Source organism: Salmo salar, chromosome ssa12 (genome assembly GCF_905237065.1).
Source record: "Salmo salar chromosome ssa12, Ssal_v3.1, whole genome shotgun sequence".
Taxonomy (NCBI): Eukaryota; Metazoa; Chordata; class Actinopteri; order Salmoniformes; family Salmonidae; genus Salmo; species Salmo salar.
In genome coordinates, this window is record NC_059453.1 from 13,701,343 (window position 1) to 13,720,264 (window position 18,922).

At 41.5% G+C, this 18,922-nt stretch overlaps 1 protein-coding gene and 1 pseudogene across 1 annotated transcript; both read left to right on the forward strand.

Moving 5' to 3' along the window:
- The first annotated feature begins 4,141 nt into the window (after nt 1-4,141).
- LOC106592430 (GTPase IMAP family member 9-like) lies at nt 4,142-6,787 on the forward strand (annotated as a pseudogene).
- Nucleotides 6,788-16,328: 9,541 nt separating this feature from the next.
- LOC106592411 (GTPase IMAP family member 7) lies at nt 16,329-18,922 on the forward strand. The gene is made up of 2 exons (XM_014183752.2): nt 16,329-16,848; nt 17,493-18,922. Exons 1-2 carry the CDS (start codon nt 16,794-16,796, stop codon nt 18,446-18,448), a joined length of 1,011 nt encoding a protein of 336 aa, XP_014039227.1. The 5' UTR covers nt 16,329-16,793; the 3' UTR covers nt 18,449-18,922.

The window sequence follows — 18,922 nt, forward strand, 5'->3', positions numbered from 1 at the left end:
TGGTCTCAATTGGGCTACCCTGAATAAATAAAAGTGAATAAATAAAAAATATATAAACAACTATTGGAAAGCTCATATTCTGAGCTAACCATTAAAAAAGTATGGTCCACCACAGATCTAATTGAATCTGAACAACCCTTTAACTGGAACAGAATATGGAAAAATATGGCATCCTCTAATCTGAACCATCAATTTATACATTGTGTGCAACCGAATCATCACCAAGTTGTACCAGGGTGCTGGTGGTATGCACGAAGGCATGGCTGGTGGATTCCCAGGTGCTAGTGGTATGCCCGAAGGCATGGCTGGTGGTCTCCGGTGCTGGTGGTCTGCCCGAAGGCATGGCTGGTCGTCCCCGGTGCTGGTGGTATGCCCGAAGGCATGGCTGGTGGATTCCCAGGTGCTGGTGGTACGCCCGAAGTCATGGCTGGTGGATTCACCGGTGCTGGCGGTGCCGCTCCTGCAGGCGGTGCATCATCTGGACCAACTATTGAGGAAGCCGACTAAACAATTCTAACGTTTCAGCAAATACCTCCGCCTAACAAGCAACGTTTGAAATGTTTTACACTCTTGTGGCTTTGAGTCAATTACTATTATCACTGTGACTCTTATCACAACCTGTGTCAAGTCACTCCAGTTCACACTGACTAAAGTAGTAGTCCATCACAACTTTTCCCCACTGATCTTTGTCTATAGCGCCTGCTAAATTCAAGGCAGCAATGTTGTTGAGAGCAGTCCATTGCTAACGTTATATATATTTTTTAAAGCTGCTCAGTATCTTCACATACTGAGCAGCTCACGTTATAGACAGAAGCATGCTACATGGCAGACCAATCCGAACTCATCTCTCGGCATATCCAGCCCATCCATTATCTCAGCCAATCATGGCTAGCGGGAGGGTTCCTGTCTTTTTCCGTGGCTAAACCGACTAGGCTCTTATTTGCAGATGGCATGCACGTTTCTTTTTAAAGGCATTTCTGCCAAACAAGCAGTGAAGTAGTGCCTAGCTTCTTGAATCAGGTCACATATGAACATTCTATCATTAATGAGCTCGAAAAGATAAGAGGATGTATCCTGATTCAAAAACCCTCACATATATCCTTATCACAAGGGTTATGCAAATATAGGAACTATCACAGATCATGTTTTGTCCTACAGATCACATTGGCGTCCGGTTACTAAACAAATGTTTCATAAGCTAAACTGACTGTTAAACAAAGAAATAGGATCCAGGTACACAGGCTACGTTGTCACACCTTTCACTGGAAATTACATTAGAGACACACCTCGTGATGAGGACGTCATTCCATCAAAACACACCTCGCGATGACAAGGACTGTGAGGGAAGTCAGTGCATCATGTTGATGACTTCAGAACAAAGCAGACATTTCATCCACCTGTGGTGAGAGATAGGTATCTAAATAGGAAGGACTGTCTGAAACACGTCATCACATGTGGGATGTATCACAAATGGCACCCTATTCCTTTTACAATACTTTTCACCAGGGCCCTAGTGCACTATAAAGTAAACAGGGTGCCATTTGGGACAAACCCCACAGGTATCTCCCACAACACAAACCCAATGGGGAAATGTAAGTTCCCTAAATCTCGTATTCAACATCGACACAATATTTAGCATATGTAGAGTTTCTGTAAAACACATGATATACAGTGTTCTATTTGTGACACTCAAGGTGCGGGTTTATAGTCACTAGACTTGTTATGGTTTGTTCTCATATCTGTTGATATAGTGAATGACCATAACATCCAAGACTATAATAAAATGAATTGATCTTGTTCTACACGTCATGTCAAAACCCTCTTTCTTTCTTACTAAAGTCTGTTTGTTCTGAGAGGTGGAGGAAAGAACAGGAGACAGAATGAGTTGAAATATAAAGTCAAGAAGAAGCAGATTTAAGATGGCGTATTGACAGCAACAGCAGTTGTTCTGACGGTGGTAGCAGCACCAGTAGTAGTTCTGACGGTGGTAGCAGCACCAGTAGTAGTTCAGACGGTGGTAGCAGCACCAGTAGTAGTTCAGACGGTGGTAGCAGCACCAGTAGTAGTTCAGACGGTGGTAGCAGCACCAGTAGTAGTTCAGACGGTGGTAGCAGCACCAGTAGTAGTTCTGACGGTGGTAGCAGCACCAGTAGTAGTTCTGACGGTGGTAGCAGCACCAGTAGTAGTTCTGACGGTGGTAGCAGCACCAGTAGTAGTTCAGACGGTGGTAGCAGCACCAGTAGTAGTTCAGACGGTGGTAGCAGCAACAGCAGTAGTTCTGACGGTGGTAGCAGCACCAGTAGTAGTTCAGACGGTGGTAGCAGCACCAGTAGTAGTTCAGACGGTGGTAGCAGCACCAGTAGTAGTTCAGACGGTGGTAGCAGCACCAGTAGTAGTTCAGACGGTGGTAGCAGCACCAGTAGTAGTTCTGACGGTGGTAGCAGCACCAGTAGTAGTTCTGACGGTGGTAGCAGCACCAGTAGTAGTTCTGACGGTGGTAGCAGCACCAGTAGTAGTTCTGACGGTGGTAGCAGCACCAGTAGTAGTTCAGACGGTGGTAGCAGCACCAGTAGTAGTTCAGACGGTGGTAGCAGCACCAGTAGTAGTTCAGACGGTGGTAGCAGCACCAGTAGTAGTTCAGACGGTGGTAGCAGCACCAGTAGTAGTTCAGACGGTGGTAGCAGCACCAGTAGTAGTTCTGACGGTGAAGCAGCACCAGTAGTAGATCCTGTTACAGCTGTTTTAACGGGGTATTTTCATGGTTCAATGCCTTTAATAAAAGACTGAAAGACCCTGGCATATAAAGATGTGGAAGATAAGAGGTTGGAAGTCCTGAAGGACACACACACAGCAAATTACGAGAATCTGTTTTTCAACACATTGCTTCAAGGCAAAATGTTATTGTTTTGTTTTATTGTGGTAAGACACTCAATGGTGAGACTTTTACAGAACAGTTTATCAAAATATTGCCGTTTCATGGAATTAGTTATTCACATATGACAGATGCATATTTTGCATATATTTTACAGATATTTTACACAGTCATAACTATGTCATAACAGCTGACATAACATGTCATAACCTGTCATAATATGGTCATAACACTGTCATGACACATATATTTAGACCCATTTGTGACATATCTTGCATTATTTTATGGCTGGTTATGACACCTACATAAGAGTCAAAACCCACAGAACCTACCACACAAGGCAAAACATGGGATGAATGCAGGAGCAGATTTCAGGAGCAGGACAAGACACCCTATTTTTGATTGATGACTGACATAAGCGCATGATAGGCCTATCTGGCTTATATGATTAGGGTGGTCATAATGCTTCTTGATAGTGTCATAAAGTGCATTTTCTACAAGTTTAATTTAAATATGAGGGGAAAAAACATGACTGTTTCTCTCAGCCTCATGACAAAATTCTGCATTCATCCCAGTCATCAGCAACAGAGTATTGGGGTAGGTGCATGTATGACATCAATGTGTGCGCAATTACAATGATAATTTAATGGTCAAAGATCAATTTCAGAAAATGATATAGGCTATGTTGTAATGGAATGTTTTGCTTTGTGTGGTAGGTTCTGTGGGTTTTGACTCTTATGTAGGTGTCATAACCTGCCATAAAATAATTCAAGATATGTCACAACAGGTCTAAATATATGTATCATGACAGTGTTATGACCATATTGTGACAGGTTATGACAAGTTATGTCAGTTGTTAAGACATATTATGACATGGTTATGACCGTATAGTGTTACCATTTTAAGTGTTTCTATAATCCTCTATGTGAAAAATGAATGGTGGACAGCTAGGTTTTATGGGTATTGTGACGCATACTGTGGTATTCTATGGAGTTGGAAAGAGCAGAAACAGATCTGGGACCAGGTTAGGCAACTATAAAGTTAAAACTACAGTATACAGTTACATTTCAAAATGCAGTTTTATTTGATATTTAATTTTTAACCTATTTTTTCCCAGAAGGAGACTTCTATGTGTCCAACACGTTTCATTTTATCCAAAGATGTGGCCTATCTTATGATTCTGGCAAGCAGCCAAGGTTGAACAGCAATACCCAATCAAAATTCAGATTTTGTCTATCCTGAGTAGAATAATGTTTGCCTAGCAACATTCTCTCATTGGCTAGAATTGAGTACGTGCTGGGAAAATGAAACTTAACAGAATGTAAGCTGCAGCACAATGGTGAGGTGCAGCACTTTAGTATTGCATGAGTTTTAGACTATTCCTTTGGTCCTTAAGGTAAATCTCCACCCACCTGGGGCACCTGACTCTGCAAAACCAGCAGGCCCACTGCTTCAGCTCTCTCAGTGACAACAGGGGACAACAATTAACAGATCCGTGCAACCACACTAAAAGTGAGTATTCAACTTAACTACCTTACTAATTAAATGTCGTACAACAATCTACTTAAAGTATTTGAATAACTGTAGCACAATATTAAGTAGACATTGTATTGATAACAGGTCTGTTAATATTTATGCGTAAATAATCATATGATTAGTTTGTTTGTATTTATACACGTTTTAATATTGTAGAACAGTGAAAGGAGAAGCATGGTTAGACTTTTACCTGAAACATTTACCTTGTTTAGTGCAGAGATAGTGCAGTATACTGTACCTTGGTTAGTGCAGAGATAGTGCAGTATACTGTATATTGTTTAGTGCAAATATAGTGCAGTATACTGTACCTTGTTTAGTGCAGAGATAGTGCAGTAAACTGTACCTTGGTTAGTGCAGAGATAGTGCAGTATACTGTACCTTGGTTAGTGCAGAGATAGTGCAGTATACTGTATCGTGTTCAAGGAGGCTGATCTTGGGTCAACAGCCATCTTCTAGCAGGTTGTTGCTGTCAGGGACACACCTGCAGGTTTTTGTCAGTACTGACTAAGGTCACACTGCTTAGACGTTGCATGCATCAACCAATGGTTGACTGATAGATTGCTAAAACATATGATGTGGTTAGCTGACAGGGAAAATACCTGTCCAGGCGTTGTAAGATCTGGTGTCAGCAACGTCTGAGCAGAGGGACAGAGGAACACTATGCTTTGTGTTCTGACACCTCCCGATTTACACATTAAGTACTGGTATCAGTTATACTGATTCCACTTAATTATTGTTTATAATTTTCCTGTCTGTCTACCCAGTAGATGTGATATTTGATGTTAATGGGAACACAACCTCTAACTGGTCTATCTAGTCTTGACAGTAGCAGCCAGGCAACAGTAGAATAATAGCCATGTTAAGAATGTCATTTGATACACATATGAGTACATTATGTTCACCTGATGTAGGCTACGTTGTTAGGGAATGTAATTTGTCTTACAACAGTTATACCACATAACATTACTCTTTTTATAGTTTGTAGTTTTATAGTTTTTATCATTTGAAAGTCAAGTAGTTTATTCTCATCTGTAAACATTGGAACTCTGCCAAACACTCCCAGATGAGTCACTGAAGAAATGTGGACTTTGTATTTTGTAATGAGGTCATCATCTGTTTCCATGTTTTTGATTGGCTGCAGTAGTAGAAATGGAACGAGGAAGAGGAAGGACTCTGAAGATTATGTTCCTGTTGACACTGTGTCAGCAAGACTTCACTGGTCAATGCCAAGGTACACACACATACTGTGCATGAACACATAGTGTCTTGATAAATGCACACACACAGTTTTCAGAAGACTTTTATCAAGACACTATCAACTCAAGCACTTCTTGTCTATTTTCAGATTCAGGGCAGCTCTCTGACCTGAGGATAGTTTTAGTAGGGAAGACTGGATCAGGGAAGAGTGCAACAGGAAACACCATCCTGGGGAGGGAGGGGTTTAAAGAAGACTCCTTCCCCTGAGTCTGTTACCTCACACTGTATGAAGCAGAGTGGAGTGGTGGCTGGAAAGAAGATCAATGTGATTGACACACCAGGACTCTTTGACACGAAACTGACTGATACGGAAATGAAAAGTGAAATGGAAAAGGCCATCTACATGTCAGTCCCAGGACCCCACGCCTTCCTGCTGGTGATCAGACTGGGGAGGTTCACAGAGGAGGAGAGGAACACTGTGAAGTGGATCCAGGAGAGCTTTGGAGAAGAAGCATCAATGTACACCATAGTGCTGTTCACACATGGAGATCAACTGAAGGGAAAATCAGTGGAGGAGTTTCTGGCTAAGAGCAAAGATCTACAGAAACTCATCAATATCTGTGGGGGCAGATATCACTCCCTAAACAATGACAAGAGAAAAGACAACACTCGGGTTTCAGAGCTGCTGAAGAAGATAGAGGAGATGGTGTCGAGGAATGGAGGAAAACACTACACCAATGAGATGTACCAGGAGGCCCAGATGAAGATCGAAGAGGAGGAGGAGAGGAAGAGACAGGAAGTGGATAAGAGAGAGAAAGAGAGGCAACAGAAGGAGAGAAAAAGGATCAGAAGAGAAGAAATATTGTCTCGATGCAAGATATCAGCATTGGTCAGTTCGGCCGTATTGGGGTGGGGATACATTTTCTCCTCTCCATTGTGGTTAGCAGCAGGGTCTGTATCAGCCATTTTTGAAGGTTATCAATGCATGGACGCCTATTGGGGTGGTTCTGAGGAATAGGATTTCACCATCTCAGATTGTTCTGAAATTAAGATGAGTTTTCAAGCACTTTTTTTGTTGTGGAAATATAATTTGATCACTGAGAAATTAAGCTAATTGATTGCACCCAAATTGGCTATTTTAATTGATAAGATATTCAATAAATGTACACTATATCTACAAAAGTATGTGGACACCCCTTCAAATTAGTGGTTTCGGCTATTTCAGCCACACCCGTTGCTGACAGGTTTATAAAATAGAGCACACAGCCGTGCAATCTCTATAGGCAAATATGGGCAGTAGAATGGCCTTACTGAAGAGCTCAGTGACTTTCAACATGGCACTGTCATAGGATGACATTTTTCCAACAAGTCAGTTCTTCAAATTTCGGCCCTGCTAGAGCTGCCCTGGTCAACTGTAAGTGCTGTTATTGTGAAGTAGAAACGTCTAGGAGCAACAACAGCTCAGCCGCGTGTCTGTCTTCGGGTTGCAACACTCATTACCGAGTTCCAAACAGCCTCTGGAAGAAACATCAGCACAGGAACTGTTCGTCGGGAGCTTCATGAAATAAGTTTCCATGGCCGAGCATCCGTACACAAGCCTAAGATCACCATACACAAAGTGTCGGCTGGAGTGGTGTAAAGCTTGCCGCCATTGGACTCTGGAGCAGTGGAAACACGTTCTCTGGAGTGTTGAATCAAGCTTCACCATCTGGTAGTCCGACAGATGAATCTGGGTTTGGCGGATGCCAGGAGAACACTACCTGCCCAAATTTTGTTTGAATTTTGTTTGTTTCCATTCCTGTCATAACATTTTTTATCTGACCTGGACTTTACTTGCATAAAAATGTTGGATATGAAATGGCAAAGGAATTCGCGCCTCGACATCAACCGGAGTTGCAGTGACCTAAAATCACAAAACATACACATAAAAAATATTCATATCATGTGTAATAGTACAGTATAAACACCATTAATCTAAGTCTAAAAACACTATTCCTTACATCTGCCAAGAGGAACAGAGATTCGTCCTTCTCTTTGAAGTGGGTCATCAACAAAAGAATGGCAGAATGGTCTTTTGGCTTTTAAAAATGTTGACAATTCTCTTACTCTTGTTCAGAAGAGCTTGAGTCAGGCGACTGTCAATCACGATGCCAGGGGGGGTATGGAAGTGGTCGCAGAACCATAACTTGGTGAAAAGGAAAGGCCACTGTTCCTGGAGGTCACTGGTGCTTGGAGGAGGACAAGAGTCCTATCCATTGTTACAGATAATATTTTCTTTAAAAAATTACAAAGAAAAAAATGTTAGGCTATGTGCTGCACTCCATACCAGCACAAGAAGACAAACAAACAATTTAAAGAAACATTTGTATTATTTTGTACTTTTATGTATTTTTGGCATTTCTGTCCCTTTTATTACATTTGCCGCGCTCCCTCATACAGTGGGGGGAAAAGTATTTGATCCCCTGCTGATTTTGTACGTTTGCCCACTTACAAAGAAATGACCAGTCTATAATTTTAATAGTAGGTTTATTTGAACAGTGAGAGACAGAATAACAACAAAAAAATCCTGAAAAACGCATGTCAAAAATTTTATAAAATGATTTGCATTTTAATGAGGGAAATAAGTATTTGACCCCTCTGAAAAACATGACTTAGTACTTGGTGGCAAAACCCTTGTTGGCAATCACAGAGGTCAGACGTTTCTTGTAGTTGGCCACCAGGTTTGCACACATCTCAGGAGGGATTTTGTCCCACTCCTCTTTGCAGATCTTCTCCAAGTCATTAAGGTTTCGAGGCTGACGTTTGGCAACTCGAACCTTCAGCTTCCTCCACAGATTCTCTATGGGATTAAGGTCTAGAGACTGGCTAGGCCACTCCAGGACCTTAATGTGCTTCTTCTTGAGCCACTCCTTTGTTGCCTTTGCCGTGTGTTTTGGGTCATTGTCATGCTGAAATACCCATCCACGACCCATTTTCAATGCCCTGGCTAAGGGAAGGAGGTTCTCACCGAAGATTTGACACTACATGGCCCCGTCCATCGTCCCTTTGATGCGGTGAAGTTGTCCTGTCCCCTTAGCAGAAAAACACCCCCAAAGCATAATGTTTCCACCTCCATGTTTGATGGTGCGGATGGTGTCCTTGGGGTCATAGGCAGCATTCCTCCTCCTCCAAACACGGTGAGTTGAGTTGATGTCAAAGAGCTCCATTTTGGTCGCATCTGACCCCAACACTTTCACCAGTTGTCCTCTGAGTCATTCAGATGTTCATTGGCAAACTTCAGATGGGCATGTATATGTATTCTTGAGCAGGGGGACCTTGCGGGCGCTGCAGGATTTCAGTCTTTCACGGCATAGTGTTTTACCAATTGTTTTCTTGGTGACTATGGTCCCAGCTGCCTTGAGATCATTGACAAGGTCCTCCTGTGTAGTTCTGGGCTGATTCCTCACCGTTCTCATGATCATTGCAACTCCACGAGGTGAGATCTTGCATGGAGCCCCAGGCCGAGGGATATTGACAGTTCTTTTGTGTTTCTTCCATTTGCGAATAATCGCACCAAATGTTGTCACCTTCTCACCAAGCTGCTTGGCGATGGTCTTGTAGCCCATTCCAGCCTTGTGTAGGTCTACAATCTTGTCCCTGACATCCTTGGAGAGCTCTTTGGTCTTGGCCATGGTGGAGAGTTTGGAATCTGATTGATTGATTGCTTCTGTGGACAGGTGTCTTTTTTACAGGTAACAAGCTGCGGTTAGGAGCACTCCCTTTAAGAGTGTGCTCCTAATCTCAGCTCGTTACCTGTATAAAAGACACCAGGGATCCAGAAATCTTTCTGATTGAGAGGGGGTCAAGTACTTATTTCCCTCATTAAAATGCAAATCAATTTATAACATTTCTGACATGCGTTTTTCTGGATATTTTTGTTGTTATTCTGTCTCTCACTGCTGAAATAAACCTACCATTAAAGTTATAGACTGATCCTTTCTTTGTCAGTGGGCAAACGTACAAAATCAGCAGGGGATCAAATACTTTTTTCCCCCACTGTAGCATAAACCATTTATTTTGAGGGCAAACAAATGAACTATTTACAGAACCTTTTTAACCTTGTGTGTGTACGCTCTTAGAAAAAGGGTTCCGAAAGGGTTCTTTGGCTGTCCCCATAGGAGAACCCTTTTTGTTTCCAGGTAAAACCCTTTTGGGTACCACGTAGAACCCTCTGTGGAAAGGGTTCTACATGGAACGCAGATGAGTTCTACCTGGAACCAAAAGGGTTATACATGTAACGTTACCTGGAATCAAAAAGGGATCTTCAAAGGGTTCTCCTATGGGGACAGTCAAATAACCATTTACGTTGTAGATATCACCTTTTTTCATAACAATTACATACAAATGTTACATTCATCAGTCAAGATCTCACCTCTTTGGTTGAAGGACTGAAGCAATTCCCGGCACTATATTGGCGTCAAATGGTCTTTTATGTCCTCTGGTTGAACATATTCAAGGTCTTTAATATTCTCCACTCTAACATTTTCCCTCAGATGTACTGACAAAGATCTCACCGTCTCGGTCTCCAACTCGTGGAATTGGTGTTTAATTGCATATTGAAGACCTTCCATGCCTACACTGGTTTAAGAAGAACACACTGAGTGATGCAGAGGAATCTGAAAGAGCAACAAGAAAGATCAATGCAAAAGACCAACATGTCAACTTGGCTACTGTTAGCTAACACAATCCAAACAAGCTAACGTTAGCTAGCTAGTTAGTAGCTTAGTTAAGAAAACCTGCAGTAGGTATATAGAAGAATATAGTATATGGAATTACTACATACTTATCAGCTGCTCAAAAATATTTAGGCGACTTTTCCACAAAAATAAAATAGCTAGAGTAGAACAGAAAGCTTATTTTCTCATGAGTCTTCCTCACAGACCGTTTGGCGAGGAGCATCGCATTAGTGGAAATCAAGTCTGTTCTCAGGGCAGGCCTGGTTGTAGATAGATTCGAGTCGCATCGGGGACATTGTTAGTATTTTAGCTTTCCCTAACCTTTACCTAGTTATCGTAACCTGCTATGAAAAGTATCTTCTGCTAGTCAAAACCGGCAGAGCTGCCCTGAGAACAGCCTTGGTTTCAACTATGAGATACAGCTCTCTTTCTCTCTCTCACACACATACCACAGACCGTTTGTCACCGCCAACTACAGCAGTGTTCGGGTACTACTGTAAAGAAATACAGTAAGTTAGAGTAATATTTACAGGAGGCTTACATTTACAGTTAACAACAGTATTTTTCAGCATTTTACCCATGATGCAGTGCAATCTACAGCATTAATGCTGTAAAACACATTTAAGTTATTTTACTGTGCATTCTACAGTGTTTTACTGTTGATATTACAGAAAAGTCTTACAGTGTACTAGAGGTCAACCGATTATGATTTTTCAACACCGATACCGATTATTGGAGGACCAAAAAAGCCAATACCAATTAATAGGCCGATTTTTATATATATATATATATATATATATATTGTAATAATGACAATTACAACAATACTGAATGAACAGTTATTTTAACTTAATATAATACATCAATAAAATCAATTTAGTCTCAAATAAATAATGAAACATGTTCAATTTGGTTTAAATAATGCAAAAACAAAGTGTTGGAGAAGAAAGTAAAAGTGCAATATGTGCCATGTAAAAAAGCTAACGTTTAAGTTCCTTGCTCAGAACATATGAAAGCTGGTGGTTCCTTTTAACATGAGTCTTCAATATTCCCAGGTAAGAAGTTTTAGTTTGTAGTTATTATAGGACTATTTCTCTCTATACCATTTGTATTTAATATACCTTTGACTATTTGATGTTCTAATAGGTACTTTAGTATTGCCAGCCTAATCTCGGGAGTTGATAGGCTTGAAGTCATAAAGAGCGCAATGCTTGAAGCAGAGCGAAGAGCTGCTGGTAAATGCAGGAAAGTGCTGTTTGAATGAATGCTTACGAGCATGCTGCTTCCTACCACCGCTCAGTCAGACTGCTCTTTCAAATCATAGACTTAATTATAACTTAATAACACACAGAAATACGAGCTTTAGGTCATTAATATGGCCAAATCCTGAAACTATCATTTTGAAAACAAAACGTTTATCCTTTCAGTGAAATATGGAACCGTTCCATATTTTATCTAACGGGTGGCATCCCTAAGTCTAAATATTGCTGTTACATTGCACAACCTTCAATGTTATGTCATAATTACGTACAATTCTGGCAAATTAATTACGGTCTTTGTTAGGAAGAAATGGTCTTCACACAGTTCGCAACGAGCCAGGCGACCAAACTGCTGCATATACCCTGACTCTGCATGCACAGAACGCAAGAGAAGTGACACAATTTCCCTAGTTAAAATAAATTCATGTTAGCAGGCAATATTAACTAAATATGCAGGTTTAAAAATATATAGTTGTGTATTGATTTTAAGAAAGGCGTTGATGTCTATGGTTAGGTACACATTGGTGCAACGACAGTGCTTTTTTCGCGAATGCGCTTGTTAAATCACCCGTTTGGCGAAGTAGGCTGTGATTCAATGATAAATGAACAGGCACCGCATCGATTATATGCAACGCAGGACAAGCTAGATAAACTAGTAATATCATCAACCATGTGTAGTTAACTAGTGATTATCTTAAGATTGATTGTTTTTTATAAGATAAGTTTAATGCTAGCTAGCACCTAACCTCGGCTCCTTGCTGCACTCGCATAACAGGTAGTCAGCCTGCCACGCAGTCTCCTCGTGGAGTGCAATGTAATCGGCCATAATCGGTCCCAAAATGCCGATTACCGATTTTTATGAAAACTTGAAATCGGCCCTAATTAATCGGCCGTTCCGATTAATCGGTCGACCTCTACAGTGTACAGCATGGTCCAGCAAGTTCATGTTTTCTACAGTTTACTAAACCACTACTGAAAAAATAATACCTCAATTGAGCCGACCAACCGCACATTGACTAACCGGGCTATCTGCATTGTGTCCCACCCACCACCCATCACATATGCATAGTCACTTTAACCATATCTACATGTCCATACTACCTCAATCAGCCTGACTAACCAGTGTCTGTATGTAGCCTCGCTACTTTTATAGCCTTGCTACTGTATATAGCCTGTCTTTTTACTGTTGTTTTATTTCTTTACCTACCTATTGTTCACCTAATACATTTTTTGCACTATTGGTTAGAGCCTGTAAGTAAGCATTTCACTGTAAGGTCTACAGCTGTTGTATTTGGCGCACGTGACAAATAAACTTTGATTTGATTTAGAACCACGAAGTTACCTCAAGTCAGCACAAAGACAACAGGAGCACTGCCTCCGCTATTCCAGCACCATTTTAACTTAAACATTTAAATATCATCAAATCAAGAAAGCTATATCTGCATAGTTTAATACACAGAAAACACACTTAAAGATACCAAAAACAATTTAGTCCAATCAATGTTGCTAAATATCATGTGGCTTCCCATGGTACTGATTTCTGTCTGTGTGCGCGAGTAAAACAAAACATGTTGACTCACCCTACTTGTAGACTAGTTGAACACCAATGCCATCCTCCTCTCTTTCATGTTGGCTAAACGGTCTATGACTCTGTCATACAGTACACTGTTCATTTTTTGTTGTCATAGGCTACCTAGCTAAAATGCTTGCTAGCTTAAATTCCAACACATTGGCAACAATGAACCAGCTAAGTTAGCTAGCTAGTTAAAGTAAGCCTACTAGGCTACATCTAGGCTAAGATAGAACTTCAATCTTCTTAGGCCAGTGGCACAACATATTCATTTATAGTTAGATCAGAATGCTGTCATAATCATTGACCTGTACAGAGAATTAAGTCAAAATTAAGTCTCCATCCATGACTTAGGACATCAACACAAACAGACCAGAAACAGACACGTTTTTCTGAAGATTACGTTTTTCTTAGGATGGGGCTGTTTTGCTGCACCAGGACAACCCACAGTTCAGCTCAGCTCAACGCTGATTAGCTAATTATTTTATAATGTTTTTATCAAGAGAGGCTAAATGCTTGCTGGCATCAATCAAATGCTATGGCAGCAACATGTTATATATTCTATTTTGGTCCAGACGGCATCAGACACATGGGCTACACATACTGAGACAGAGGGGCGTTTCCCTTGCTCAGATGATTTCTCCGTTGAGATTCAGCCACTTGCAAATTAACGGAAAATTATGTAAACGAAAGAGGAATTATTTTATAATTGTTGTTCTTTTATTGGTAAAATATTTTTGGATGTCTGGCTTCCCTTGGCATCAATGAGTACACATAACTGCCCAAATGTTGGTAATTATAAGTAGAAACATATGTTTATCTAAACAAGCCTGTCAAAATATTTATCCAATATATAGACCTAAAAAATCAATACCCCAAAATTGTCTATACAAATTTGCATATGCTGCACATTGTAACACAAGGAATAGTGTTTTTGTGATTTGTTATAGGTTGTTTTTAAGGACACGTAAATGTGGCTCATTTGGGCAACAAACCTCTTTGTTAATTGATGGCGCTGGCTGCATCAGGTTAGATCTCATTAGTTGATGGTGCTGGCTGCATCAGGTTAGATCTCGTTAATTGATGGAGCTGGCTGCATCAGGTTAGATCTCATTAGTTGATGGTGCTGGCTGCATCAGGTTAGATCTCGTTAATTGATGGAGCTGGCTGCATCAGGTTAGATCTCGTTAATTGATGTCACTGGCTGCATCAGGTTAGAGCTCATTAGTTGATGGTGCTGGCTGCATCAGGTTAGATCTCGTTAATTTATCGGAGCTGGCTGCACCAGGTTAGATCTCGTTAATTGATGGAGCTGGCTGCACCAGGTTAGATCTCGTTAATTGATGGAGCTGGCTGCACCAGGTTAGATCTCGTTAATTGATGGAGCTGGCTGCGCCAGGTTAGATCTCGTTAATTGTTGGCGCTGGCTGCATCAGGTTAAATCGCGTTAATTGATGGCGCTGGCTGCACCAGGTTAGATCGCATTAATTGATGGCGCTGGCTGCGCCAGGTTAGATCTCGTTAATTGATGGCGCTGTCAGGCATCAACCGTCTGCCATACAGTAAGTGCACATTGCTAATAGTTCATGTAGGAATCAACTGTCTGCCGTACAGGAAGTGCACATTGCTAATAGTTAATGTAGGAATAAACTGTCTACCGTACAGGAAGTGCACATTGCTAATAGTTAATGTAGGAATCAACTGTCGGCCGTACAGGAAGTGCACATTGCTAATAGTTAATGTAGGAATCAACTGTCTGCCGTACAGGAAGTGCACATTGCTAATAGTTAATGTAGGAATCAACTGTCTGCCGTACAGGAAGTGCACATTGCTAATAGTTAATGTAGGAATCAACTGTCTGCCGTACAGGAAGTGCACATTGCTAATAGTTAATGTAGGAATCAACCGTCTGCTGTACAGGAAGTGCACATTGCTAATAGTTCATGTAGGAATAAACTGTCTACCGTACAGGAAGTGCACATTGCTAATAGTTAATGTAGGAATCAACTGTCTGCCGTACAGGAAGTGCACATTGCTAATAGTTAATGTAGGAATCAACTGTCTGCCGTACAGGAAGTGCACATTGCTAATAGTTAATGTAGGAATCAACTGTCTGCCGTACAGGAAGTGCACATTGCTAAAAGTTAATGTAGGAATCAGCTGTCTGCCATACAGGAAGTGCACATTGCTAATAGTTCATTATATCTCTATGATGTGTATTATTGTGTACAGAATCGTTATTAGAGGACGGGACATGGTGTGTCTGTCGGGTGAGTATGTATACTCATGTTTTACCACACTAATTTAGTTCTGAATATGTTTCTAGTCAACGTGCAGTAATTATATTTCAATTTTTAAAACGTAATTGCAAGGGAAATCGTTACAGTTGTTGTGTGAGGCTGAGAAAGAGAGAGAGAGAGAGAGAGAGAGAGAATAGAGAGAGATATATATAGAGAGAGTTGTAGAATAACATGTATAGCTACTTCCCTTACAGGTTCAGCAACACCTACACCAGAAAGTCAGAGAAGTTTGAAACATCATTTTTTTCATGTACAGAGTAAAATCTTAATTTGACCAATATTGCTGTAACAAAATAACACTGCGGCAAAAGGATTTTAAAGTTTGGTCGATAATGTTGCTTGATCGGTGGTTAGGCTATTAGCTGGACAAAAGTACTGTAGTACTGTGCAATAGTGTTAATATGACCATGTGTTAGTATGGGTTTTCAGTTCATTTATGTTAATCACAAAGCAGGAAAATTTGGTCCAGATTCAACCAACCCCTAGCCTGGCCACTGCCTGCCCCCTACAGCCTGGCCCCTAGCCTGGCCTTGGCATGGCCCCTTAGCCTGGCCCCTAGAGCCTGGCCCATTACAACCAACCCCTAGCCTGACCTCTAGCCAGGTCCTTACAGGCTGGCCCCTTACAACCAACCCCTAGCCTGGCCCCTGCCTGCCCCCTACTACCAACCCCTAGCCTCCTTACTACAGCCTAAATACTTCCTGTAGATCTGGAGGAGTTGGACAGGTATAAGCAACATGGTAGTGACTCTACCTTGCCTTCTGATAGGATAGGTGGAACTTCCAACATATTGCTGATACCTACCCAAGCCTTTCAGATCTACTCCCTGGGGGTTGGGGCTAGGGGGTAGGGGATGTTTCGAGAAACAGTCCACGTGTTCATCCCAAATGGCACTCTGTTTCCTATATAGTGCACTACTTTTGACCAGGGCCCTTCTCTAAAGTAGTAGACTATATAGGGAATAGGGTGCCATTTGGGATGCAGACCATGTTTGTCAGAACTGTAGACAATCCAGGGAAGCAGGAACCTCCCCTCCATTCTGCCAGATGCACAGGATATTCCTTTCTTTGTTTGTGAGAAAACTTTAGTACTCAGACCGCTGGTTCAACGCAGGCAGGGGAGCTGAAAGAGCTGGTTCAACGCAGGCAGGGGAGCTGAAAGAGCTGGTTCAACGCAGGCAGGGGAGCTGAAAGAGCTGGTTCAACGCAGGCAGGGGAGCTGAAAGAGCTGGTTCAACGCAGGCAGGGGAGCTGAAAGAGCTGGTTCAACGCAGGCAGGGGAGCTGAAAGAGCTGGTTCAACGCAGGCAGGGGAGCTGAAAGAGCTGGTTCAACCACTCAGAGAGATGGAGCTGAAACGGTTGCCTGAGTCTGATGGGTGTGGCTCAACAAAACATGATGGTATGTGCTCTGTTTTCACTGTAATGTTTTGGTCTAATGGTTGACTCAAATCATGATGGTATGTACTCTGTTTGGACTGTGATGTTATGGTCTCTAATGGTTGAGTCAAAACATAACACACCACACATTACAGCTGGGCAACTTATAATACTAACTCTACTAGTAACTTATAATACTAACTCTACTAGTAACTTATAATACTAACTGTACTAGTAACTTATAATAGTAACTCTACTAGTAACGTATAATACTAACTCTACTAGTAACTTATAATACTAACTCTACTAGTAACGTATAATACTAACTCTACTAGTAACTTATAATACTAACTCTATTAGTAACTTATAATACTAACTCTACTAGTAACTTATAGTACTAACTCTACTAGTAACTTATAATACTAACTCTACTAGTAACTTATAATACTAACTCTACTAGTAACTTATAATACTAACTCTATTAGTAACTTTGAGCAGGATGGTTATGGTTAAAATAATCATTGAATGAATCATTGAATGAATTAAATGAATCAACATACATTATTTCTATTTTACAGTGTGATAGTTGAGTTACTTTTAATGTTTTAGTTGTTGTTGCTATAGTTACTGGGAGCTACATTGACTTCATCTGTGTGGTTTTTACAGGGTCTGGTTTGACCGCTGACCTGAGGATTGTGTTGCTAGGGAAGACTGGAGCAGGGAAGAGCGCAACAGGAAACACCATCCTGGGGAAGAATGTATTTAAAGTCGACTCTTCCCCTGCGTCAGTGACTGGACAGTGTGAGAGACAGAGTGGAGAGGTCAACGGGACGATGGTTCATGTGGTTGACACACCAGGCCTCTTCGACACAGCCAGGTCAGACGAAGAAGTGAAAGAGAAAATAGAGGAGTGCGTTAACATGTCCGTCCCGGGCCCCCACGCCTTCCTGCTGGTGATCAGGCTGGGGGTGAGGTTCACAGAGGAGGAGAGGAACGCCGTGAGGTGGATCCAGGAGAACTTTGGAGAGGACGCCTCCATGTACACCATCTTACTGTTCACCTGTAAAGACCAGCTGAAGGGGAAACAGGTGACAGATTCTCTGAAGATGTGTAAAGAGCTAAGGAGACTCTCCATCACTTTAGGCGGCGGGTATCACTCGTTCAACAACGACGCCAAAGACGACCCCACTCAGGTCCCAGAGCTGCTGGAGAAGATCAAAGAGATGGTGGAGCTGAACGGAGGAGAGCACTACACCAACGAGATGTACCAGAAGGCTCAGAGGAAGATCAGAGAGGCGGAGGAGAGGAGGAGGGAGGAGGAGAAAAGAAGGAAGGAGGAGGAGGAGAGAAAATTAAAAGAAGAGGTAAAGGTAGAGATAGAGAAAGAAAAGGAGGAAGAGAAAAGGGAGAAGGTAGATAAAAAGAGGAATTTACACATCGCTCTAGCAGTAACAGTAGTGTGTGTAGTAGTAGGGGTGATCATAGCAACTGCTGCTGATACCACAGTGGCCCTGGCTCTAGCTCCACTCTTACTGGTGCTGGGAGTAGCCAGTGGAATAACGGCTATCTGCCTAAAGAATGGAAGGTGTGGAGCTAAAACACCTGTCTCCGTAGCTGTATAACAATCACATACTGTATACCTCATTAAGGCTGTTTTTACACAGGCAACACAATTATGATCTTTTGCCACTAATTGGTCTTTTGACCAATCTGATCTCTTGTCAATAATTGGGCAAAATATCAGAATTTGTCTGCCTGTGTAAAGATTCAAATTTGTCTGCTTGTGTAAAGATCAGAATTGGGCTGCCTGTGTAAACGCAGCCAAACAAGACCAAACAACAGAAACATAGATTGAATGATAGATAGATTGAATGATAGATAGATAGATAGATAGATAGATAGATAGATAGATTGATTGATTGATTGTTTGGCCTTTTTCACACTTGTTACCTTATATGTGGAAACTGCTATAAAAATGGTCTTAAATCTATTCCCTTAATTATTTCTCTGGGTGTCCAGTGATCTATTTATTTAATCATGTGTTCAGGGATAACATTTATGAACACTTAATAAAGAGAAGTAAAGAGTCTGACTGA

Coding starts and splice junctions, on each gene's coding strand:
- LOC106592411 (XM_014183752.2), top strand. CDS start 16,794: ATGGAGCTGAAACGGTTGCCTGAGTCTGATGGGTGTGGCTCAACAAAA. Junction 16,849..17,492: donor TGGCTCAACAAAACATGATG/GTATGTGCTCTG, acceptor TGGTTTTTACAG/GGTCTGGTTTGACCGCTGAC.